This window comes from Marmota marmota, unplaced genomic scaffold (genome assembly GCF_001458135.2).
Source record: "Marmota marmota marmota unplaced genomic scaffold, marMar, whole genome shotgun sequence".
In the NCBI taxonomy this organism is placed as follows: domain Eukaryota; kingdom Metazoa; phylum Chordata; class Mammalia; order Rodentia; family Sciuridae; genus Marmota; species Marmota marmota.
Window position 1 is genome coordinate 559,028 of NW_026000240.1, and position 25,869 is coordinate 584,896.

The 25,869-nt window shown below is 43.7% G+C and overlaps 1 protein-coding gene across 2 annotated transcripts in view; it reads left to right on the forward strand.

The window, feature by feature from the left end:
* Positions 1–17: 17 nt before the first annotated feature.
* Positions 18–25,869, forward strand: part of Muc20 (mucin 20, cell surface associated) — a 27,883-nt gene continuing 2,031 nt past the window's right edge. The window contains exons 1-6 of one of the 2 annotated variants that reach the window (XM_048794623.1): positions 20–238; positions 3,843–5,165; positions 6,867–7,544; positions 14,126–14,797; positions 22,546–23,223; positions 24,425–24,516. In XM_048794623.1, the coding sequence (XP_048650580.1) occupies positions 163–238; positions 3,843–5,165; positions 6,867–7,544; positions 14,126–14,797; positions 22,546–23,223; positions 24,425–24,516 (3,519 nt within the window). In that variant the 5' untranslated portion in view covers positions 20–162. Of the gene's footprint in view, positions 239–3,842; positions 5,166–6,866; positions 7,545–14,125; positions 14,798–22,545; positions 23,224–24,424; positions 24,517–25,869 lie in introns of both variants that reach the window. The other variant, XM_048794624.1, reaches the window with a different exon arrangement.

A 25,869-nucleotide genomic window follows, 5' to 3' on the forward strand; every position in this document is an offset into this window, starting at 1 on the left:
CTGCCAGCTCTCAGCCTGCACCTGGCTGCATCCTGGAAACTATCCAGTCACACCTAGGCAGGTGGCCTGCCCCTCCTCCCTGGGTTGAGGAAGCAGGAAAAGGTGGTGGTGAGAGGCAGCGGGCAGGTCTGCTAGGCAGTGGTGATCAGCGCCCCAGCTAGGATGAGCTCTGTGAGGGGCCTGGTTCTGCCCCTTCTTTTCTTTTGCTGGGAGACTGGAGTCTTGGGAAGTTCTGCAGGTAAGGAGGGGAGAGGGGCCTTATGGGCTTCTTCCCCTGCCGTGTTCTGGGTGTGAATTTCAGTAAAAGCAGTGGGGGTGGGTGAGGGTGGGCTCTTTCATGAATTATAATTAACCAGAGGTTATATGGGAAGTGTGATTATTGTTGATAATGAATATACAAATGGCAGTGTGTGTGTCAGCTAGCAATGCAGCCATCACTGTAAGGGTCTTTGTAAATTTGTCTTTATGAATGTGGCAGTGTACATGGGATGGTGGTGGGCGGGGGACAGAAGGTGTCAGCTGATGATAATTCTGTCTAAAGTTGAAGAATGTGACTTAAGAGTAGGACACTTTTGTTACTTAGCATAGATTTCCTTCAAAATGTGGCTTTTGTGTGAAAAGCCTGTCACAGAATTCTTGGACAGAAGAGGCTGGGCTTTTATGGTAGAAGAGAGTTAACACTAATCTGTCACTGACAGGCACTGTGCCAAGCTCACTAGATACATTTAAAAATAGACTTCTTAAAAAGCAATTTTAAGTTCATAGCCAAATTGAACACAGCAAACATTTCCCATATACCTCTGTGTCTATCATATACAAACTCCCCATTATCCACATCCCACGCCCACATTGACATGTAATCATCGTACATTTTTTTCTTAGTCCTCAGACTAACCCTATAAGATAGGTACTAGCCTTATTCCCACTGTCACCCTTTATTTTATTATTAATTAATTAATTATTCTGGTTTTGGGGCTTGAACCCAGGGGCACACTACCACTAAGCTACATGCCTAGTCCTTTATCATTTTTTGTTTTGAGACAAGGACTCACTAAGTTGCTGAGACTGAACTCAAACTTAGGATCGTCCTGCCTCAGCCTCCCAAGTACCTGGAATTACAGGTTGTACCCCCATATCAGGCTCACCCTCACCCCTTTAAAGGCAAGGAGACTGAGGCTTATGGGGATTAAGTCATTTATTCACAGAGCCAGGAAGTAATGTCACATGTGCCTAACCACTGGACCACACTGACTCCCACATGCCCTCAGACCACCAGGTTTGTGCTACATATTCCACTTCACTTCATTTAATCCTTACATGAACCCCGTGAAGTATGTGCTCCGAGTCTCATTTTATGAATGAGAAAATGCAGGCTTGGAACTGGGAGATGTGGCCAGGATCACGCAGCAGAGCAAGCAGAAGAAAGAGGACTCAGATCAGGTTCCAAAGTCCACCCTTTCCTCCCCACGAGCCTGGGTGAACAGAGTGGGAGAGTTGCAACATTCTAGAGCCCTGGAGAGATGAGTAGGTTTTGCTCTGTTCCAGAAAACAGTGGCAAGAAAGAGGCTCCGGATGGGGCCTCCCCAGCTCTGGAGATAAAGAGGCCTTGGGTTTGAGGGGGATGGGGAGGTTTCATAGCAGACATGACAACCCAAGCTTCCTGGAAACAGTGGACAATGTGCCAGTGGAGGTTAGGGGTCACACTGCAAGACAGTCACCGCCACTGTTTGGGCATCTGGCTGTGTGGATTGGGCAGCAAGGCTCTGCCTCCTTTTCATGGGGACCAGCCAGGAGGCTCAGGGAAATAGCTCAGGAAGAAGAAGAACTTAAGACAGCAGACTGGCAGTTCCTGTGTAAGCATCATTTCTGTGAGCAGCTGAGCTGAGTGGAATAGATAATGAGTGCGTGTCCCCACGGTCCATCCAAAGTGCATGTGGGACACAATCTGAAATCCCCAGTATTAAGCCAGGCTGTGTGTTTTCAGGTCACTCCTTGAGGGGACACAATGGAGATGTTCCACACCTGTTGCAGGCTTCGGAATATCAGAGCTCTCCCATTCACCTCCTCCCTTGGTACTGATTGCTGTGGCACGGTGGGTGTTGTGACCATCTTTCCCCAGGTGAAGATATGAAGCCTGGGAGAAATCCATCTGGAGGACAGGCTAGCTACTAGGAGGCAGCTGGGATTTCAATCTGTAGATCATCTGAGCAAATAAGTAGCAGTCTTGGGGCTGCAGCACAGTCTCTTAACTCCTGCTCTGTCACTCAAAGAGGTCCAAGGGAGGACGAGCCAAGGACCTGATACCCTGCCTTCACCCACCACATGGAGGGTCGGGGCCTTTCCTTGGACTATGTTTGGGCTAGTGGATCTCAGTAAAGACATCTTAAAACATCAGAATGCCAAAAAGGGTTGTTCCCGTTTAGATCCTTTTCCTTCCAAGAGTAGGATTGCCAGATGAACCACAAGATAGCTGGTTAAATTTGAATTTCAGGTGATGAAATTTTTAAAGTATAAGTATGTTTAAAATATTTCATGAAAAATACTTATACTAAAAAATTATTCACTCTCTCATATAGTTAAAAAAGTTACTCATTGTTCATCTGAAATACAAATTCAAATTTAACTGTATATCTTATATTTTTACTTGCTGAATCTGGAAGAGCTACCCAAGAGCAGCGGGTTGTCTGGCCCACTCACAGAGAGAGCCCTCCCCTTGAGTAGGCAGGAGAGGCACCTTTCTCAGGCCATAAAAGATACTGATACTGGCCAGATCTCCACTGCCATGACCCCAGAGGGCCTATGAATAGGCCTGCTGTTCTACAGGGAAGTTCTAGCAGCTTCTCTCTAAAACATTAAGCTTTGCCTCACTGGACTCCCTGTGACATGTGGAAGATGCTTGGCCCGTTGGCCCATTGCTTCTGTAGTTCTGGGGTTCCAACTCTGTAGTTCTCAGGTCCATCTTGGGAAGAGCCCTGGGCAGGGATGGGAGGTGCTCTCTTCCCTTGCTGCAGCCCCAGGGACTCTGCTGCTATCCTTGCTTTTGAAACAACATGCCCTACATTCACACAGGAGCTTCTTCTTCCCCAATCCTCCCAGCTATCTTTACAGACAGAAACCACAAGTCTTTCTTATATTTTAAGAAAATACTTCCAGCCGGATGTGGTAACACATATCTGTAATCCAAGCAATTTACTGAGGCTGGAGGATCTCATGTATGAGGCCAGCCTCAGCAACTTAGCAAGGCCCTAAGCAACTTAGTGAGACTCTGTCTCAAAAAATAAAAAGAGATGGGCATGGTGTGGCACATGCCAATAATCCCAGAGCTGGATGTATAGCTCCATGGCAAAGCATTCCTGAGTTCAATACCCATTCAAAAAAGAAAAATAAAATACTTCCATGGGGAAGCACTTTTGGATGAGAAAATATCCATGGAAAAATGACTAGGATTCTTTCAGAAATTTCTGAGAGTCCTGTTCCCTGCTCTGCAGTTGTTGGCTCCTGTGGATTTCTGCCTACTTTGTCCATCCTTGAAGGTAGATCCTGGCCATGCACAATGCCTCTGATGGCCAAAGATCAATAATCAGCTCAGATACTAGGGCTTGCTGGCCTCAGGTGGGTCATCAGGGCTTCAGAAGCCACTGGTCAGGGTAACCCCAGCTCCATGATTCCCTCATGGGACTGGGCTCCCCAGTACTGCCTCCTTATTCCTCATCATATAGATGGAAAATGGGGTAACAATTACCCCACCTCTCCTGGCAGTGTCCAGGGCATACACATAAGAGCTTGTCTAAAGCCGGTCTGTTGAGACTCAAGGTTCACAAGGTTGGTCTTCCTCAACACAGGCCCCAGCACCAGTAGAACAGTCCCTTTGGTGACATCAAACAACAGAGTAGTGCCTACTATGACTCAGGGTGTCAGGACAAGCTCAGAGGGAGGCTTCCAGACCATTGACCTCACTGAGACTTCAACACAAAGCCATGTTTCTTTGAAAACTCAAACCCTGAGCACCAAGACACTTTCCAAGAACTTAATCCCAGTTGGCACCACTTCAAAGGTAGAAACCAGGGAGGCCCAGACCATGTCCCCTGCAATGGAAACCAACACCCTCACAAAGGTAAGAGCTTCCAATTTCAGGGCTGTGGTCACCTCCCCTGTGGAGACTTCTGTCATGAGCAGCAGCCCCACAGGAACTGGAACCACCACAGCTGAGAGAAGTGCAGGCAGTGGTCCCACAGAAGCCATCTTTGATACCCTTTGTTCAGATGACAGCTCAGAAGAGACAAAGAGGATGGTGGCTGGCAGCTGGACATTGACCCAGATCTCCCCAGAAGCTGAGAGCTTGTCCTCAGAGAGCAGTTCATCTGCAGACAGCTCAGTCTCGGTCAATACCACCTCACACATTCTGTCACCTGACGCTGCAACTAGGCCCAAGGCCTTAGTGGAATATAGCATAACTCACATTGAGTTCACCAGGGGCAGCGTCATGAAGATAGAAACAGTTGCCACCATCTCTGGGACCTCAGACATAGAATACAGCCCCACAGGAGGGCAGGCCGAGTCCACCTCTGAGACATCAGCTCTGTCCACCTCCACTGAGGTCAAATCACACATCCCCAAGACCACAGCCTCTGCTGAGACCTTGTCAGCAGCCAGCACCTCAGAGTCAGCCTCCCCTGACTCCACCCCCGAGGCCCCACTGCCCACCAGTCTCAGCACAGAGAGAGAAACAGCAGCAGCCCAGACCTCCACCCACACCCCCAGTGGAACCTTGGTGGCAGGCAGCACCAGCCCCTGGGAGGAAACCTCAGCCCTCTCTGCTGGGACAACACGCCACTTGGAGGTCTCGGGAGCTGGTACACACTCCACGGATGCTGGGTCAACGGTGGGCACAGTGACTTCCTCTGCTGGGCCCAGAGCCTCCATCTACAGCTCCTCAGAGGCAGCCACCATCCAGATCTCCACCCTCTCAGAGACTTTTGCCACAGAGGGCACAACCACGGGGTCCTTCCCCACCAGCAGGAGCCCTCTTCCTTCTGTCCATCCCTCTGCAGCCAGTAGCAGCCAAGAGACACACTTCACCTTCAGCAAGGCCACAGCCACACCAGAGTCCCCAACAGCCACTCCCACCACTGCTCAGACAAGGCAGACCATAGAAGTCCCTGCAGGTAAGTGACTTCCCCGTGTGATCCTTGGGATTGGGGGTTCAGAGTCTCTGGGATGCCTGCATGCTTCAGGAGGCGGGAGGAAGGACGGGTGAGTGTGGGTCTATGCTGAGCTCTCACCAATGTGGCCTCTTCATGGTCTCCTAGTGGTCCTGGCTCTGCCTTAACAAGCTGAGCAAACCTGGCCCAGTCTCTCTCCCTCTCTGAGCCTCAGTTTCCCCACCCGTAGCTATCAGGGATTGCACTGGAGGAGCACTGGGGCCTTTCCAGCTCCAACCTTCCCTGAAGTGAGTGCTGAGTAACTACGGTGCATGTGGCAAGGTCCCAGCTCTTGTTTAAAAGACATGGTCCTCAGCCTTTGAGAGCCTCTGGTCCAGCCTTAGCCACACAGAGGGGAAGGCTGTGGGGGTCAGAGCCAATATTGCTCCCTGAGCAGATGGAACCCTGTGCAAGTGGGGTCTGCTGGATGTACTTGCGGGGCTCTGTGCCATAGAGGGTGTCCTGAAATATTAATAAATGATAGTGGAGTGAGGGTATGGGAGGTCTCAGAGCTTCGTCTTTGTGACAACGTCTAATTCTTGGGGAGCAGTCACGTTCAGAGGCTGCTGGGTGAACCCAGTTCCTGGTCAGCCTGCAGCCTCCAGCTCTGCTCTCTGGCGTTCTGTCCTGTGCCTCTGATCACAACCACTTTAAGGAATACCTTTTGTATGCTACTCAGGGGTGAATCACACATATTTCACACCAGTAGGCACTGGCACCAAAAGTGTCCTCTGTGCTGTCAGGGGGATTGCCCGAAGCTTTGCATTTGCCTCTAATATGTCCTCCCAAACAATATCCAGAGCTGGGCGACATTACCCACCTCACAGGCGAGGAAACAGGTTTTAAGACGTAGTTAAATTGTCCTAGAAATATGGCAGGGGGCTTCAGATGAGAGTCAGTTTGACTCCCAAACTCAGTCTTCCCATTATGCTTCTATTTTTATAAGCTTAATTTACTAATATATTTTCCTTACTGTTTGCTGATTAGATAATACATTCACAAAACACAAATCCCAAGATATAAAGGGGAGACCAGAGAGTAAAATAAGAGGATCTCAGCATGTACATGTATTTATATACTCCTCTTTTACCTAAGTGGAGCCTATGGTAAACTCAAATTTCTTTGAGAAATCTCTTCTTCTTCCTCCTCCTCCTCCTCCTCCTCTTCTTCTTCTTCCTCCCTCTCTCCTCTCTCTCTCTCTCTCTCTCTCTCTCTCTCTCTCTCTCCTCTCTCTCTGTGTTTGACAAGATAANCCCTCTCTCCTCTCTCTCTCTCTCTCTCTCTCTCCTCTCTCTCTGTGTTTGACAAGATAAGAAAATATTTTCATTTATTTCATATTTTAAGTTCAGGTTTATGATCTCATATTTTGTCTCTTTGATTTTATTCCCTTAGTTTTTTTGTTTTTGTTTTTGTTTTTATGTGTGTGTGTGTGTGTGTGTGTGTGTGGTAAGAGCACTTGACATGAGATCTACTTTGAGCAGATTTTTAGTGCACAGTATGGTATTGTCCCCGCAGGCACACTGTGCAGCAGATTTCTAGAACTTACAACTGGCAAAAGTAAAATTTTCTTCCCATTGAATAGCAACTCCCATTTCCCACCCCCAGTGAACTGTTCTTTTTTATGACTGCTCAATATTCCATTTTGCTTTCTCATTATTTATTTAGCTAACACTCTGTGGGCCACCACCTCTGGGACCTTGGACTCAGATTACAGCCCCACAGGAGGGCAGGCCGTGTCCACCTCTGAGACATTAGCTCTGTCCGCCTCCACTGAGGCCAAATCACATGTCTCCAGGACCACAGCCTCTGCTGAGACCTTGTCAACAGCCAGCGCCTCAGAGTCAGCCTCCCCTGACTCCACCCCTGAGGCCCCACTGCCCACCAGTCTCAGCACAGAGAGAGAAACAGCAGCAGCCCAGACCTCCACCCACACCCCCAGTGGAACCTTGGTGGCAGGCAGCACCAGCCCCTGGGAGGAAACCTCAGCCCTCTCTGCTGGGACAACACACCACTTGGAGGTCTCAGGACCTGGTACACACTCCACAACCACTGGGTCAACGGTGGGCACAGTGACTTCCTCTGCTGGGCCCAGAGCCTCCATCTACAGCTCTTCAGAGGCAGCCACCATCCAGATCTCCACCTCCTCAGAGACTTTTGCCACAGAGGGCACAACCACGGGGTCCTTCCCCACCAGCAGGAGCCCTCTTCCTTCTGTCCATCCCTCTACAGCCAGTAGCAGCCAAGAGACACACTTCACCTTCAGCAAGGCCACAGCCACACCAGAGTCCTCAATAGCCTCTCCCACCACTGCTCAGACAAGGCATACCACAGAAGTCCCTGCAGGTAAGTGACTTCCCCGTGTGATCTTTGGAATTGGGGGCTTGGGGTCTCTGGGATGCCTGCATGCTTCAGGAGGTGGGAGGAAGGACGGGTGAGTGTGGGTCTATGCTGAGCTCTCACCAATGTGGCCTCTTCATGGTCTCCTAGTGGTCCTGGCTCTGCCTTAACAAGCTGAGCAAACCTGGCCCAGTCTCTCTCCCTCTCTGAGCCTCAGTTTCCCCACCCATAGCTATCAGGGATTGCACTGGAGGAGCACTGGGGGCCTTTCCAGCTCCAACCTTCCCTGAAGTGAGTGCTGAGTAACTACGGTGCATGTGGCAAGGTCCCAGCTCTTGTTTAACAGACCTGGTCCTCAGCCTTTGAGAGCCCCTGGTCCAGCCTTAGCCACACAGAGGGAAGGCTGTGGGGGTCAGAGCCAATTATTGCTCTATAAGCAGCTGCGACCCTGTGAACTGGGGCCTGCTGGATGTACTTTCTGGGCTTTGTCCCATAGAGAGTAATGAAATATTGATAAATGACAGTGGGGTGAGAGTGTGGGAGATCTCAGGGCTACATGTCTGTGACAACGTTTAATTCTTGGGGAGCAGTCACGTTCAGAGGCTGCTGGGTTGACCCAGTTCCTGGTCAGCCTGCAGCCTCCAGCTCTGCTCTCTGTCATTCTGTCCTTGTGTTTCAACTCTGAGTATCCTTATCTTTCCCTAACTTTCTGGGCAGGTGACAAGACATATTAATCACAAACACTTTAAGGAATACCTTTTGTATGCTACTCAGGGGTGACTTACACATATTTGACACCCGTAGGCACTGGCACCAGAGTGTCCTCTCTGCTGTCAGGAGGAGTGCTCGAAGCTTTGCATTTGCCATTGCCTCCAACGTGTCCTCCCAAACAACATCCAGAGCTGGGAATTGTTGCCCCATCTGACAGTGACAATGTAAAGACAGTAACTAAATTGTCCTAGAAATATGACAATGGGATTCAAATGAGTGTTTATTTCATTCCAAAGCTTTAGCCTTTATGCTGTACTTCTATTTTATAAGCTGGCCTTAATATATTTTTATTTATAATACTTTTCTTTATTTTTGTTGATTAGATAATACATTCACATTATTTAAAATCCTCAAAGTACCAAAGACCTCTAGGCCAGGGGGTAAAGTGAGAGACTCTCAGCAAATACAGCTCCTCTTTTTGGCAACCACAGCCTATGTGGAAGTCTCTCTGTGATAAAGCTATGCTTTTTTTCATCCCTCAAGGGAAGAAAAATGTTTTATTCATATTTGTGATTTCATACTGTGTCTCTGTGATTTTAATCTCTTATTTTGTTTTTATTGTGGTGGGAACATTTAACATGAGATTGACCCTCAACAGATTTTGTTGTTGTTTATTTTTTAAGGGAGAATGGTTCTACTTACATCCTGGATTGATTAACCAGTATTCATTGCGCATTCTTATCATTAAGCAGAAATTGAAGAAAGTACTCTCCTCATGTTTTTTTTTTCCTTTTTAAAATTAGATCTCTAAACTATTTTGATGAAAGGAGATACACAATCCTAAATAAATGTAAATAAATCTAATTTCTTTTTTGATATTTTTCTTTTCTTATTTTGGTATTAGGGATTGAACCCAAAGGTGCTTTACCACTGAGGTACATCCCCAGCTCCCTTTTCTATTTTTATTTATTTATTTATTGTGTGTGTGTGTGTGTATGTGTGTGTGTGTACGCTTGGGATTGAACCCAGGGCCTTGTGCATGTGAGGCAAGCACTCTATCAACTGAGCTTATCCCCAGCCTCCCAGGCCCCTTTTCTTAATATATATTTTATTTTTATTTTTGAGACAGGGTCTCGCTAAGGTGCTAAGGGTCTCACTAAGTAGCTGAGGCTGGTCTATAGCTTGCAATCCTCCTGCCTCCGCCTCCCAAGTTGCTGGGATGATAGGTGTGCCCCACCATGTCTGGCAATAAAGTCAAATTTCTATATATCAAAGGTAACATATAGCTAGAGACATCATAAAGATTAAAAGGAAATAAAAAAACGAACACATTAATGACTTTAAAGATCAATATACTTAAAGTTGAAATCCAATGTGATGTTTATTTTTTAAAACTCTAAATACACATAAGAAAGATCAGTAGAGGACAGGGAACAGGGGAGGGAGAGGAAGGGAAAGTACTATAGACTGAATTATATTCCATGACTGTATGATTAAGTCAAAATGAACTGATATTTATGCATGACAATAGGCACTAATTTAAAAAATTTTTAAATAAAAAGTCAATATAGGGCTGGAGTTGTAGCTCAGTAGTAGAGCATTCTCTTTGCACATGTGAGGCACTGTAGATTAAAATCTACAAATTTTAGTTGTAGATGGACACAATACCTTTATTTTATTTATTTATTTTTATGTGGTACTGAGGATTGAACCCAGTGCCTCATATGTGTAAGGCAAGCATTTCGCCACTGAACTACAATCCTAGCCCTAAAAATATTTTAAAAGTCAATATAGATAATCATTCAATATATGGAAAATGCATTACCAAGTTAGACAACAAAGGATTTAAAAAATACTGAGATGCTGTGTTACTCAGCTTTCCATCACTATACTTGAGATAATCAACTAATTTCTAAATTAATTAATTAATTTTCCAGTGGAATGCATTTTGACATATAGTACACAAATGGAGCACAATTCTCATTCCTCTGGCTGTACATGGTTCAGAGTCACTCCACTAGTGTAATCATACATGTATATAGGGTAATAATGTCTGTCTCTTTCTACCGTCCTTCCCATCTCCACAATCCCTCTCCTGACTCCTCTTTCCACAAACCAAAGTTCCTTCATTCTTCCCTATGCCCCTGCCCCACTACAGGTCAGCATCTGCTAATTAGAGAAAATATTCAGCTTTTGCTTTTTGGGATTGGCTTATTTCACTTAGCATGATAGATTCTAATTCCATCCATTTACCTGCAAATGCCATTCTTCTTTAATACTGAGTAATATTTCATTGTGCATATGTAGCACATTTTCTTTATCCATTCCTCTGTTGAAGGGCATCTAGGTTGGTTCCATAGTTTAGCGATTGTGAATTGAGCTGCTATAAACATTGATGTGGCTGCATCACTATAGTATGCTGATTTTAAGTCCTTTGGGCATAAACCAAGGAGTGAGATAGCTGGGTCAAATGATGGTTCCATTCAAAGTTTTCTGATGTATCTTCATACTGCTTTCCATAGTGGTTGCACCAATTTGCAGTCCCACAAACAATGTATGAGTGTACCTTTTTCCCCACATCCTTGCCAACACTTATTATAGCTTGTATTCTTGATAATTGCCATTTGACTGGAGTGAGATGAAATCTTAGAGTAGTTTTGATTTGCATTTCTCTAATTACTAGAGATGATTTGAACATTTTTTCATGTCTGTTGATTGATTATATTTCTTCTTCTGTAAAGTGTCTGTTCAGTTCCTTAGCCCTTTTATTGATTGGGTTATTTGGGGGGGTTTTTTTGGTGCTATTTTTTTTTCAGTTATTTATATATCCTGGAGATTAGTGCTCTGTCTGAGGTGTGTGTGGTAAAGATTTTTTTCCCATTGTGTAGGTTCTCTCATCACATTATTGATTGTTTCCTTTTCTGAAAAGAAGCTTTTTAGTTTGAATCCATCCCATTTATTGATTCTTGATTTTACTTCTTGTGCTTTAGGAGTCTTGTTCAGGAAGTCAGGTCCTAAGCCAACATGATTAAGATTTGGGCCTACTTTTTCATCTATTAGGCACAGGGTCTCTGTTCTAGTGCCTAAGAGGTTCTCTATCTCTGACTTGAAGTAATCCTTGCTACCTATATTAACTCACCTCTCTCTCCTAGTGGTGAGAGAGGTGAGTTAAAGTCATTCAGTATTATTGTGTTGTGGTCTATTTGATTCTTGAAATTGAGAAGGGTTTGTTTGATGTATATGGATGCCCCATTGTTTGGGGCATAGATATTTATGATTGTTATGTCTCATTGATGTATGATTCCCTTAAGCAGTAAGAAATGACCATCTTTATCCCTTCTAACTATCTTTGGTTTGACGTCTACTTTATTTGATATGAGGGTGGAAATCCCTGCTTGTTTACGCAGTCCATGTGAGTGGTATGTTTTTTCCCAACCTTTCACCTTCAGTCTGTGGATGTCTTTTCCTATGAGATGAGTCTCTTGAAGTCAGCCTATTGTTGGGGCTTTTATTTTATTTATTTTTATCCAATCTGCCAGTCTATGTCTTTTAATTGATGAGTTTAGGCCATTAACTTTCAGGGTTATCATTGAAATATGGTTTGTATTTCTGGCCATTTTGGTTTATTTTTTGTTTTTAACTTGACTTGGTTTCTCCTTTGATTGGCTTTCCTTTAGCATAGTTCCTCCCTTTGCTGATTTTCATTGTTGTTTTTCATTTCCTCGCCATGGAATATTTTGCTGAGAATGTTCTATAGTACAGGCTTTCTTGTTGTAAATTCTTTTAACTTTTGTTTGTCATGGAAGGTTTTTATTTTGTCATCAAATTTGAAGCTTAATTTTTCTGAATATAAGATTCTTGGTTAGCGTCCATTTTCTTTCAGAGCTTGGTATATGTTGTTCAAAGATCTCCTAGGTTTGAGGGTCTGGGTTGAGAAATCTGCTGAGATCTGAATTGGAATCCCTCTGTATGTAATCTGAAACTTTTCTCTTGTGACTTTAAAATTCTATCCTTATTCTGTATGCAAGGCATTTTTATTATAATGTGCCTTGGTGTGGACCTGTTGTAGTTTTGTACATTTGGTGTCCTGTAAGTCTCTTGCATTTGATTTTTCAACTCATTCTTCATGTTTGGGAAATTTTCTGATATTATTGATATTATTATTTCTGAGATTGTGCATTCCTTTGGTTTGTATCTCTTTGCATTCCTCTATCCAGATAATTCTTAGATTTGGTCTTTTCATTTTATTCCATAATTCTTGAACATTCTGTTCATGGTTTCTTATCATCTTCATTGTGTGGTCTACTTTGTTTTCCAGATTATAAATTTTGTCTTCATTGCCTGAGGTTCTGTCTTCCATGTGATCTAGTCTGTTGGTGACGCTTTCTATTAAATTTTTTTATTTGGTTTATTGTTTCCTTCATTTCAAGTATTTGTGTGTGTGTGTGTGTGTGTGTGTGTGTTTTCAGAGTCTCTATCTCTGTCTTAAAGTAATCCTTGCTACCTGTATTTGCTTTCTTATCTCTTTGTTGGAGTGATCAATCATTGCCTGTATTTGCTCTCTTATATTAGTCTATGCTTCGCAGATCACTTTAATTATGTACATTCTGAACTCCTTCTCTGACATTTCATCCACTGTGCTGTCAATGGATTCTGTTATTGGAACATCTTGGTCTGTTTGGAGCATTTTCTTCCCTTGCTTTTTCATGTTGTTCTTGTGTCTTCCTTTCTAGCAGTGCAGATTTGAGGTATTATAGTTTCTACACTATAATTTTGTGGTGTCTCTGCAGGTTACCAATATCTCGCCTCTGGTGTAATCAGGCCTGCAGGGGCCTTGGTGATGGTCTTCCCAGTCTTGGTTGATGTCTCTAGACAGAAGTGGCTGGGACAGCCACATGTTGGTAGATGGGGTCTCAGTGCGTTCTCCTCCTCCGCTTGTGCAGGTCTCCTCCTCTGTGTCATGGGCCAGAGTCAGTCAGCTCCACCTCCTCTGTGTTTCAGGCAGGAGTCAGTCTGACGAGGTAATAGACTTATAAGGAGAAAAGGCTGATTTTGGCTCTAAGTTTTGGAGGTTTCAGTCCATGATCAGTTAAGCCTATTGCTTTTGGGTTTGTGGTAAGACAACACATTATGGTGGGCAGTGTGTATTACAGGAAAAAAACGCATACCGTAGGGCAAGGGAACAGAAGAGAGGAAGAGGAAGGGGCTGCAGTCCCAACAACTGTCTTCAAGGGCAATCCCCATGAACTAAGGTTCTCCCACAAGCCTCCACTGCCTGGGGCCTAAACCTGTAATACAGAGACCTCTGGGGGACACTTATACAAACCACAACATAAGCAATCCACACCTGTTGATGTTTGAGAAATTGTTAGACAAATTTTCAAGATTGTGAAATAGATATTCCCATGCACTGTGGTAAAGAAACAAATGGTCAATCAAGTAAGTCCAAAGCTATGCACCTGGGGCTTGTGATACATTAAAAGTCACCATTGGTGTTTGTAAAGTCTCCTTATTGCAGTATGTTTCTTCTCAGCCTTGGACCTGAGGATTTTATTGGTTTCAGAGGTCTCAGTCCATTGATGACCAGCTCCATTGCTCTGGGCCCAAAATGAGGCAGAACATCAGGGTGGAAGAGTTTAAAGGAGGAAAGTAGCTCAGGATGAGGCAAGCAGGAAGCACAGGGACCCTCGGCAATTTTTAAGTGCACAGTACAGAATTGTTCACGCAGGCACACTGTGCAGCAGATTTCTAGAACTTACAACTGGCAAAACTGAAATTTTGTTCCCATTGAATAGCAATTCCCATTCCCCCCCCCATAAATTGTTCTATTTCATAACTGCTGAATATTCCATTTTGCTTTCTCATTATTTATTTAGCTAACATTCTGTGGGCCACCACCTCTGGGACCTTGGACTCAGACTACAGCCCTACAGGAGGGCAGGCCGTGTCCACCTCTGAGATACCAGCTCTGTCCACCTCCACTGAGGCCAAATCACACATCCCCAAGACCACAGCCTCTGCTGAGACCTTGTCAGCAGCCAGCACCTCAGAGTCAGCCTCCCCTGACTCCACCCCCGAGGCCCCACTGCCCACCAGTCGCACCACAGAGAGAGAAACAGCAGCAGCCCAGATGCCCACTCCCAGTGGAACCTTGGTGGCAGGTAGCACCAGCCCCTGGGAGGAAACCTCAGCCCTCTCTGCTGGGACAACACGCCACTTGGAGGTCTCGGGACCTGGTACACACTCCACGGATGCTGGGTCAACGGTGGGCAAAGTGGCTTCCTCTGCTGGGCCCAGAGCCTCCATCTACAGCTCTTCAGAGGCAGCCACCATCCAGGTCTCCACCCTCTCAGAGACTTTTGCCACAGAGGGCACAACCACGGGGTCCTTCCCCACCAGCAGGAGCCCTCTTCCTTCTGTCCATCCCTCTACAGCCAATAGGAGCCAAGAGACACACTTCACCTTCAGCAAGGCCACAGCCACACCAGAATCCCCAACAGCCACTCCCACCACTGCTCAGACAAGGCAGACCACAGAAGTCCCTGCAGGTAAGTGACTTCCCCGTGTGACCCTTGGGATTGGGGGTTTGGGGTCTCTGGGATGCCTGCATGCTTCAGGAGGTGGGAGGAAGGACGGGTGGGTGTGGGATTATGCTGACCTCTCACCAACATGGCCTCTTCATGGTCTTCTAGTGCTTTTGCCAAAGTCAGCCCTGAGCAGAGTTAGGGGGTGTATGAAAAGCGTGTCAGCTGCATGTCTGGAGAAGTGGCCTGAGATCCTCACTCTGCCTTAACTAGCTGAGTGAACTTGGCCCTGACCCTCTCCCTCTCTGAGCCTCAGTTTCCTCACCGTAGCTATCAGGGATTGCACTGGAGGAGCACTGGGGGCCTTTCCAGCTCCATGAAGTGAAGTGCTGAGTAACTATGGTGCATGTGGCAAGGTCCCAGCTCTTATTTAAAAGCCCTGGTCCTTGGCCTTTGAAAGCCTCTGGTCCAGCCATAGCCACACAAAGGGGAGGCTGTGGGGGTCAGAACCAATTATTGCTCTCTGAGCAGCTGCGACCCTGTGAAAGTGGGGCCTGCTGGATGTACTTACAGGGCTCTGTGCCATGGATAGTGTCCTGAAATATTAATAAATGACAGTGGGGTGAGGGTGTGGGAGGTCTCAGAGCTACATCTCTGTGACAACGAATAATTCTCAGGGAGCAGTCACGTTCAGAGGCTGCTGTGTGAACCCGGCTCCTGGTCAGCCTTCAGCCTCCAGCTCCACTCTCTGGCACTCTGTCCTGTGCCTCTGAGCACAACCACTTTAAGGAATACCTTTTGTATGCTACTCAGGGGTGACCTACACATATTTCATGCCCAGTAGGCACTGTCACCAGCAGTGTCGTCTCTGTCATCAGGAGGAGCGCTCGAAGCTTTGCACTTGCCTCTAATGTCTCCTCCCAAACAATGTCAGGAGCTGGGCGACATTACCCACCTCACAGGCGAGGAAACAAGTTTTAAGACATAGTTAAATTGTCCTAGAAATATGGCAGGGGGCTTCAGATGAGAGTCAGTTTGACTCCCAAACTCACAGTCTTCCCATTGTGCTTCTATTTTTATAAGCTTAATTTACTAATATATTTTCCTTATTGTTTGTTGATTAGATAATACATTCACATAACACAAGTCCTAAGATACAAAGGGGAGGCCAGAGAGTAAAGTAAGAGGTTCTCTATAAAGGAATAATAATAAAGACGGTAGATACAGAGATAAGTGCCTCAGAGTCAGGAAACTGGCAGAGTGACTCCTGTCCAAGTGGCCACGTTTATTTATACCAATAGGTTACGTTAGGTGATTAGTACCATACCTACATTACTGTTTAGAGTATCAGTAAGGTTCCTTATTCTGCAGTTACATTTCGTAGTTAAAATATGCAATGTTAAGGGCTTGGTGCTGTCCAAGAACGTCCATTGTCTGATATTACTGTTAGGCAGGCAGCTCCAGGAGCACGGGATCTTGGTGAAACATTGTAGTTATCTAGCAACAAGTTCTTCTATTCCCAGGAGCTATGTGCCTGCAATCAAGGTTGAGGCTTGATGAGACTCTAACACAGAGGCTTCTCAGGGCAGTGGCATACCAGCTAGACATTGCACATATATTAGCTGTATTACTAGATCCTAAGAGAGATTGCAGGGCATTGTAAGGGTGGGAAACATGGTGCCTGTTATCCCCCGGAGTTTCCTTACCCAGGGGAACACTTCCCTGTACATTTCCATAGTCAGAATTCCTACATCTACCCTTTTTTGTTTTTTATGGCCTTTTTAATATATAATATTTGTTTTCTCTTAAATGTCAGTGGGGGTAGAAAATCGTGTAAACATTGGCAACAGCAAGCACAACATAATAATCCCAATATTAGCAAATATCCACCTATGAATAATTGTTTGGCCCAAATAAAGTTGGGTAACCATGAAGTTAGCCAATCCAATAAGTATGGACCTCCATCATCTTGTCGGACCTTTATAATGATATCTTTAAGGTAGTCTAACTCCTTTGAGATAGAATTACTATTATCACTTAAATTGAAGCAACATATATTATTAAGCTCCTAACATCCTTTATGATGTAATAATAGCAAATAATTAATTGTGGCCCAATTGTCAAGTACTGCTTGCTGATGTTGTTTTTGTTCTTCATTAAGCATATTAATTGCCATAGAGGTATGATTAATATTTTTACCATAGCACGGTTCAGTTTTATAGTGGTTTTGTAAGCCTCGACAGCCAGTCGAGGGATACCCACTAAGGAAAATGTCAAAGCGTCAAATTTTGCCTTAGAGAGAAGGCTCATTGAATCCTCACAGTCTTTATCAAGGGGAATAGACCTTTTATGGATGCATTGTGCCGGATGATGGCCTATTAAATCCTGTGGGGATGGTAAGAACACAGTTAATCTGCTAATACAATGATGGGTACCATGAGACATTTTGCAGGTATATAACAATTTCAGCCAAGAGAACCCAGATATTATAATGGGTTTTAGAAGTCAAGGAGTCTGACTGTACTGAATTTTCATAGCTGGGGCACAACAACAGAATAACATTATTGTTATGACCAAAGCATTTACAGAGTTTTGTTGAATGTACTAATCAAAGTAGTAACTAAGTTTTCTTGAGTACATTTTAACCCTGTTTGAGCCAATTGCTGTTGAGCTGAGGCTGTTAATGATTTTATATCCTCTAAGTCATTGGAAGTCTAGTATCTTGGGATCCTCTTTCAGTGTATCTTTTCTTTCGAGGAGAGTGATAATTGTCCTCTTGTTTGGTGGGACTCTCTTCATCAAGGATCAAATGAAACTTGGGGATCAGGTTGTGAAGTCCTTGATGTCCAATCATAATTGATAGGTCTCACACACTGAGCTGGACTCCAAATTGAACCTGTTGGTGTAAGCATAGCAGCCTATCCTTTTCCCCATGTGATCAGAGACATAGAGTCTTGTCATCCTGGGTCTGATGGAAACCTATATATTATATAAATTTTTGGTAATGGCCGTTTAAGAATAAAATGTCTATTCAAAGCAGATGATCAATTGTGAGTATTCATTTTGTATTGCATGTTGAGTGCATTAACTGTAAAATAAAGAAATACTTAAAGCATTATTAATATGAGAGAGGCTAGATTCTCCCTTAGTTTTGTTTTAAAAGGCAAGTTTTAAGAGTATGATGTGTTGTTTAACCAAAGACTGTCTGGTAGGATTATGAGGAAGTTTATGATTAAAAATTATATTTTATTGATTTCAAAATTGTGTAAAAGTATGAGATGCATATGTAGGGGCATTATCCATTTTTAAACGAATAGGGTAGCAAAACAAAGTAATAAATGAGAAATGTAAGTAGATACCTTATTAGACCTTTGGGCACTAGCTCAAATGAACCCAGAATGAGTATGAATAAAAACATGAAGAAAGGAGTTAGGATGAAAAGGAGGGACATGGGTAACATCCATTTGTCAAAGTGTATTAGAATGTAGGCCTCATGGATTTACAGATTTTCACATGGGGGCCTAAAAGGTGAGAATAGTTGTTGACTATAGCATGAACCTGTTGAGAAGAGATGGAAAACATTTTTATTAGTGATTGGGCATTTTGATGAAAAAAAATCCATGGGTTTTACAGCATCTGAAAATAAAGACAAAGGGATTTTATAGCTTTATCTGTGTGAGCATTACTTTCCGTCAAAGGTCAGGAATTTTGGTATGGCTGTGTATATGATCGAGGAAGATGGGATTTATGACACTGCAAAAGAGTTTCAAGGGTTAAAAAAAAGAGATAGTAAATTGGAATCCAAATGAGGAGATAACACAGCTACAGAAATATGAGGAGTTAGTTTAGCTAAAATTGTAATAACATTTAAAGTAGTAGAAAACAATTTTAGCATTAGGATAAAAGTGGCAAATTTAGTTTGCTGTGGAGAGAGTTGAGGCAGGGTATAATAGTTATTTCGTTTATCATTAATAAAAACAGATTTACTCCTCTTTATTTACTTTTATCTGTATATACCTTTAATCCATATACAAGAGGAATGGTAGAAATTAAGAAAGAGGGATATAACTAAGGAACCTGATATAACAATGAGAATTGTCCATCATGAGGCATGTGAAAATCAGCTGGTGTTAAAATATCTGTTAATACAATTTGATAGAAGAGAAAGAACTATAAATATTGGAAATATAAAGTTTTTTAATAAGTAAGTTATAAAACATGAATGTTCATTTCTGTTAAGGATAAAATTTTAGCATGACCATTAGTAATTAATTGAGTATACATAACAGCAAAGAGGTAAAATATTACAGCCTGAAAAATGAGGACAATATAATTATTTTAATATATATACATATAATTTTTGGTTATAATAGTAACCACTGTTGTAAAACCATAAGGTGTTTTAACAAAAACTATCCATGACAATGGCACATTTGATATTGAAAGTTGATCCACCATTATTGTTGATAATCCTTCTTAATTTTCTGTAAAGCCTGTTTTAAAGAAGGAGTTAAATAAAAAAAGAAGGCAGCGTCCTGTTTTTTTAACAACTGGAAAAAAAAATGAGAGATCAGTTTGACATCAGTTGTAGTTTTTAATTTAGGTATTTAAGAAACTATACTTAAGAAGATTAATGCCATTTATGTTAAATTAATTTACTTATTTTAATTGTAACATAAAAACATAAGAAAAACGTGATTAATAGTATTAACCATCCCTGTTTTTTGAAGAAAAATTTTAGAAGTAATGGATATTATGTTTTAGATATTTTTTAGAAATTAAGACTTTATTGTTTAGTTCCCTAGAAAAACCTCATAAGTCAGAGCCTTAAAGACATCTATATATTTAATTACATGACTTGAATTAAATATTTGGATCCATTTAATTATTAAATTTTTATTTATGATTGCTCAATTGTTTAGAGGAAGAACTGAAAATATTGGAGATATAATTTACGTTTAAATGTCAATTTTGATATCAAGTACATAATATGTAGATATAAGACAAGCCTGTACAATTGGAAATGTCAGGTATAGAACTCTAATAGGTATCATGGACACTGAAATCAAGAGTTTCAGGTTAGCTGGCACTTTTGTCCTTGATACTTATCAGGCCCACTCCCACTCCCAACACAACCATATTTATATCTTCCTAAGGATTTATTAAAAGAAATTTTTGAATGTATTTGAGACTTAACTCTGGAGAAATTGGCATTTAGATAAAGACAAAATGTAAAAACTTTTTTTTTTTTAAAGAAAGAGAATTTTTTTTAATATTTATTTTTTAGTTTTTGGTGGACACAACATCTTTATTTTTATTTTTATTTTTATGTCGTGCTGAGGATTGAACCCAGCACCCTGCGTATGCCAGGCGAGCTCGATACCACTTGAGCCACATCCCCAGCCCAGAGTATAAAAACTTTTATAGTTAGATAAAACAAGACGAATCAGAAAAATACATCAACTTATATAGAATACTTAAAAACTTACATCATCGTAATACTAACTTTTTCATCAGATCAGAGTGTATTTTTAGCTCAATAAGAGCCAGTTGGAAGCCTGTGAAATTCTTAAGAAAAAGCTTTTTTTCAAAAAGAAAGTTTGTGCATTTAGAATGTTTCTACTTTTGTCTTTCTGTGTTGTAACATTAGGGAGGAACTGGTCAAGAAAGCCAGCTGAACACAGATAAGACAGCCAGTCAAGCAGTTTGAATTTAAAAGAGACACTTTTTTTCTTTCGTCTTAACTGGTTTTTCATAAGCCTCATAAATCTTGTAGGTCCTATAATTTACATTTTAAATATAAGGCTAGGAAAGTTAGAGATCCAGCAGAAGTTAAGAGGTAAGTAAAACTGTTGTAACCATATTTTTTCTTTTATAAGATAATTTTCTTAAAGCATGATGTTGCAGTTTGCATTTTTTGTGGATAGTTAGTTTTTCCTTTTTTAAAATTTTAACTCTTATACATCTTGTAACAGTTTCCACATATGGTTGAATATCAGTAATGATTTGTTGTGGATTGGAAAGGATAGAGCATGGTAGCTAGCCACAGGGAGCTTTTGGATACTTGTTTATTTTTTTTCCTTTGCCCCAGACCAGGGTGGCCTCTTGAGGCCATGCATAAGGCCATACCATAAAAGTATTTATTACCATGACATTAGTATTTGTGCTCAATAACCCTATAATTGACTGTACATTTAAACAAAGAAATTAATTTAGGTCTACTTAAAATAACTGATAAACATGTTTCAATGACAGTAGAGTCAAACCTTGTATTTTTCCTTTTGTTTAAAGGTTGTAACTCTTTAAATACAGCAAAAGGTAAATGATCATATTTAGGTTGGGTAGCAGAATTTATCTTACAGACAGGTAAGTTAGGAGACTCCCCTGCTCCACAGCTGTCCCAAGCACTCAATTAACTGGGATCTAGCTGGGGGCAGGGTGGCTGCCACAGCCAGCCAAGGAGGCAATGACAGTGAATTAGAGGAGTCATAAATGTGGGAGGCTCCAGGACAGCTCAGGGCAGAGTGTTGTTGCCAGGGCTGTGCCACTGCTGTGGGGGGAGCGGCCAGGGATTTAAAGGGACCGCATAGCCAGGCACAGAAGGAGAAGAGCAGGCAGGTTGATAGAGGTTTTATCAATTGCATCTCTACAAAGAAACCAAGTTTGAAGCACAGGTATAGAAGTCTGTGGCTTCTTGTGAAGCGTTTCACCTATTTTCTCCCAGTCTCTCAAATTTAGTGTCCCACTTTCCTGCTAAAAAGGACAACAAGAACTTATGTCTGTCAGCAAGGCAGTAAGATCAGCAGTATTTAGGGTATGTCCAGCCTTGCTAAGTAAGAGAGAAAGCTCGGCCTGATGACGTTGTTGAGCGTCATATAGAGATAGAGAATTACCCTACTGATTAGGGATCAGTACCAGCTGATGAAATAGATGCAGGTCAAAAGCCTGTTCCAGGCATAAGTAAGCTACTCCCTCCCCCGTTACCTATCAACAGTCCGGAAGGGTCTCTATTAAGGTGATTATGTGGTCCCAAACTCTCTGTGGACTGGTAGGCCTTTTGGGGAGAAAACTCTTCTTCTGCCCCAACATTGGGTGCTAGTTATAAAGAAATAATAATAAAGAGGGGAGACCCAGTGTCAAGGTGCAAAGGCAGGAAAGTGGCAGAGTGGCTTCTTGTCCAAGTGATCACGTTTATTTATACCAATAGGTTACATTAGGTCATCAGTACCATAGCTACATTATTGTTTAGAGTATCAGTAAGGTTGATTAGTGCTCAGCATATACATATATTTGATATATATATCCATATACTCCCTTTTTACCCAAGTGGAGCCTAGTGGTAAACTCACATTTCTATGAGAAATCTCTTTTATTTTGCCGTGTGTGTGTGTGTGTGTGTGTGTGTGTGTATGTGTGTTTGACAAGGGAAGAAAAATGTTTTAATTTATTTCATATTTTAAGTTCAGGTTCGTGACTTCATATTTTGTCTCTCTGATTTTATTCCCTTAGTTTTTTTGTTTTTGTGTGTGTGTGTGTGTGTGTGTGTGTGTGTGGTAAAAGCACCTGACATGAGATCTACCTTCAGCAGATTTTTAGAGCACAGTATGGTATTGTTCCCGCAGGCACACTGTGCAGCAGATTTCTAGAACTTACAACTGGCAAAAGTAAAATTTTCTTCCCATTGAATAGCAACTCCCATTTCCCACCCCCAGTGAACTGTTCTTTTTTATGACTGCTCAATATTCCATTTTGCTTTCTCATTATTTATTTAGCTAACACTCTGTGGGCCACCACCTCTGGGGCCTTGGACTCAAACTACAGCCCCATAGGAGTGCAGGCCATGTCCACCTCTGAGACATCGGCTCTGTCCGCCTCCACTGAGGCCAAATCACATGTCTCCAGGACCACAGCCTCTGCTGAGACCTTGTCAACAGCCAGCGCCTCAGAGTCAGCCTCCCCTGATGCCACCCCTGAGGCCCCACTGCCCACCAGTCTCAGCACAGAGAGAGAAACAGCAGCAGCCCAGACCTCCACCCACACCCCCAGTGGAACCTTGGTGGCAGGCAGCACCAGCCCCTGGGAGGAAACCTCAGCCCTCTCTGCTGGGATAACACACCACTTGGAGGTCTCAGGACCTGGTACACACTCCACGGCCACTGGGTCAACGGTGGGCACAGTGACTTCCTCTGCTGGGCCCAGAGCCTCCGTCTACAGCTCCTCAGAGGCAGCCACCATCCAGATCTCCACCTCCTCAGAGACTTTTGCCACAGAGGGCACAACCACGGGGTCCTTCCCCACCAGCAGGAGCCCTCTTCCTTCTGTCCATCCCTCTATAGCCAGTAGCAGCCAAGAGACACACTTCACCTTCAGCAAAGCCACAGCCACACCAGAGTCCCCAATAGCCTCTCCCACCACTGCTCAGACAAGGCATACCACAGAAGTCCCTGCAGGTAAGTGACTTCCCCGTGTGATCTTTAGGATTGGGGGTTGGGGTCTCTGGATGCCTGCATGCTTCAGGAGGTGGGAGGAAGGTTGGGTGAGTGTGGGTCTATGCTGACCTCGCACCAATGTGGCCTCTTCATGGTCTCCTAGTGGTCCTGGCTCTGCCTTAACAAGCTGAGCAAACCTGGCCCAGTCCCTCTCCCTCTCTGAGCCTCAGTTTCCCCACCCGTAGCTATCGGGGATTGCACTGGAGGAGCACTGGGGGCCTTTCCAGCTCCAACCTTCCCTGAAGTGAGTGCTGAGTAACTACGGTGCATGTGGCAAGGTCCCAGCTCTTGTTTAAAAGACCTGGTCCTCAGCCTTTGAGAGCCTCTGGTCCAGCCATAGCCACACAGAGGGGAAGGCTGTGGGGGTCATAGCCAATTATTGCTCTCTGAGTAGCTGGAACCCTGTGAAAGTGGGTCCTGCTGGATGTACTTGCTGGGCTTTCTGCCATAGAGGGTGTCCTGAAATATTAATAAATGAATATGTGATGGTTTGGCAGGTCTCAGAGATATATCTTTTTATTTTGAGAGGGTCTTGCTACGTTGCTTAGGGCCTTGCTATGTTGCTGAGGCTGGCCTAGAACTTGTAATTCTTTTGCTTCAACTCTCATGTTCCTGGGATTACAGGTGTGTGCCCACTGCCAGCTAAGGCAAGAAGATTAGGGCTCAACAAAAGGCAGAACTTTCTTGCAGAGCTGCTAAACCAGGAAGGCTGGATTAGATGACCCCATCCATCCCCTACCAATTTAAAGTTGGAAGAACTGGCAGAAGGCATCTCCCCAGGGAGCCAGCCACTCTCCAGCTCTCTCCCTTTGGGGGCCCTTCCTTCCACCCCACCCAGGACCTCCTGGACTTTAGAACATTCTAATTCAGCTTCCATTTCTTCCTCCTCTCTCTTCCTTTGGCTTCTTCAAGCGTGGGAGGTGCCTTAAGCCACCACGCCTTTCACTCTTGTTGGGAGGACGCAGGAATGGCTGCAATTATCCTAGAGAAGGAATCGTTATTCCTCTTTGCAGCCAGCACACGTAAGATCCCATGTAAATGTAAGACACATTTATACATAAGAGTGCACACGCTTATATGCAGAGGGGGCAGAGGAGGGTTTAGTGGGAGGCACATCCTTATTCCTAAACTGACTACTTCCATCTTCTTTCTCAACTCAAAGGTGGTGATGGAGGCTTCCTCCTAGTGCGGCTGAGTGTAGCCTCCCCAGCAGACCTCACTGGGCCCAGCCAGGCAGAGAGCCTCATGCAGCAGGTGAGTGGATGCTTGCAGAGCCAGGGGAGTAAAATGAGTGGTTCTCAGGGACAGCAGAATTCTACAGGATGCAGAAGAGCAACTACTACCCAGAAGGAGGTCTAGTGTCTTGTGGAGTGTTAGGAGCTGAATTGAAGACTCTCTGCCTGGTTTTGCTTCTGCCTTTCTTCTCTGAGTTCATTTCATCTTTTCTGCAATGTAAACAAATTCTTCCCCCCATTTCCAATTTCTTCAGGTCCTAGGAAGTATTGGGTTTCTGGTGATGAGAAGTCCCATGGGCAGGGAAACAGGACACTTGGTGGATTATGGAAGAAACCCAAGTCATAGTAGTTTACATAGACAAGGCAAGGTCCAAGAATCCAAGAAACCTATGGTAGCTCCTCTAGCTTCAGTTATGGCTGGATCCAGCAGCTCAAATACGATCGTGAGATTTTTTTAAGTCTCTCTTACTGTCAGCTTTGCTTCTTTCATTATTCAGTCTTTCTCCCTACATATGGGAAAGTGACTCTGACAGCTCTAGATTCACAAGGAACTTACTTTTCCCAAAATCATCAATAGAAGGGCTGGTCTCATGGGTCTGCAACAGCCCCCATGACACACAGCCCAATCATTACCACATAGATTGAGAAGGATAGGCCCCGGATGAAATATGGATAGTAGGTAGAAAAAAAAACCCCAACAACAGATACATGCTCTAGAAGAGGAATCAAGATTGGGAGATATTTGTAGAGCAAGTTAGGAAAATTCTCTTAAACCAAGATTGTTGGACAGGGTTTCTGATGATGAAATTCTGGGATCGGAGTTTTGGGGGACAGTGTGAATCCCTGGAAGTTTGACTGGATCAGCTCAGAGTAGGTTTCACTGGCCTTGAAGAGTGTAGATTTCACCAAGTAGGAGACGGAGTGTGATGTAGTAGGAAGTGTTTGCGTTCTGTCCCGGTATAATCAGTGAAAACAGGTTCAGTGCACAGCCTAAATGGATTGTTCCTTCAGCAGTGCCCCTGCCCATGCCTCAAGCTTGCAACCCGCACCTGTCACAGTCCATAGGTATCATACAGCTTGTCAGCAGTGCAGGCTTGGTGGCATCCCCTGTAGGGGTAAACCTGGCAGAGGTACGAACTCGGGGGGTCCTATGTCAGGTAGAGTTCTATATCCAAGCTGGACAGGTGAGGTGGTTGCCCTTGGCAGGTGGAGACAGGAGACAACCATTTCAAGTAAAAGAAAACCATTTTCTGTCCTAAGCAAAAAGGGGATTTCTTGGTGCATAGAATCAAAGGATTAAAGGATTGCCAGAAGAGCAGGAGGAACATTCTGGCTAGGACCCTGTCTTTTTTTTTTTTTTTTTTTTTTTTTT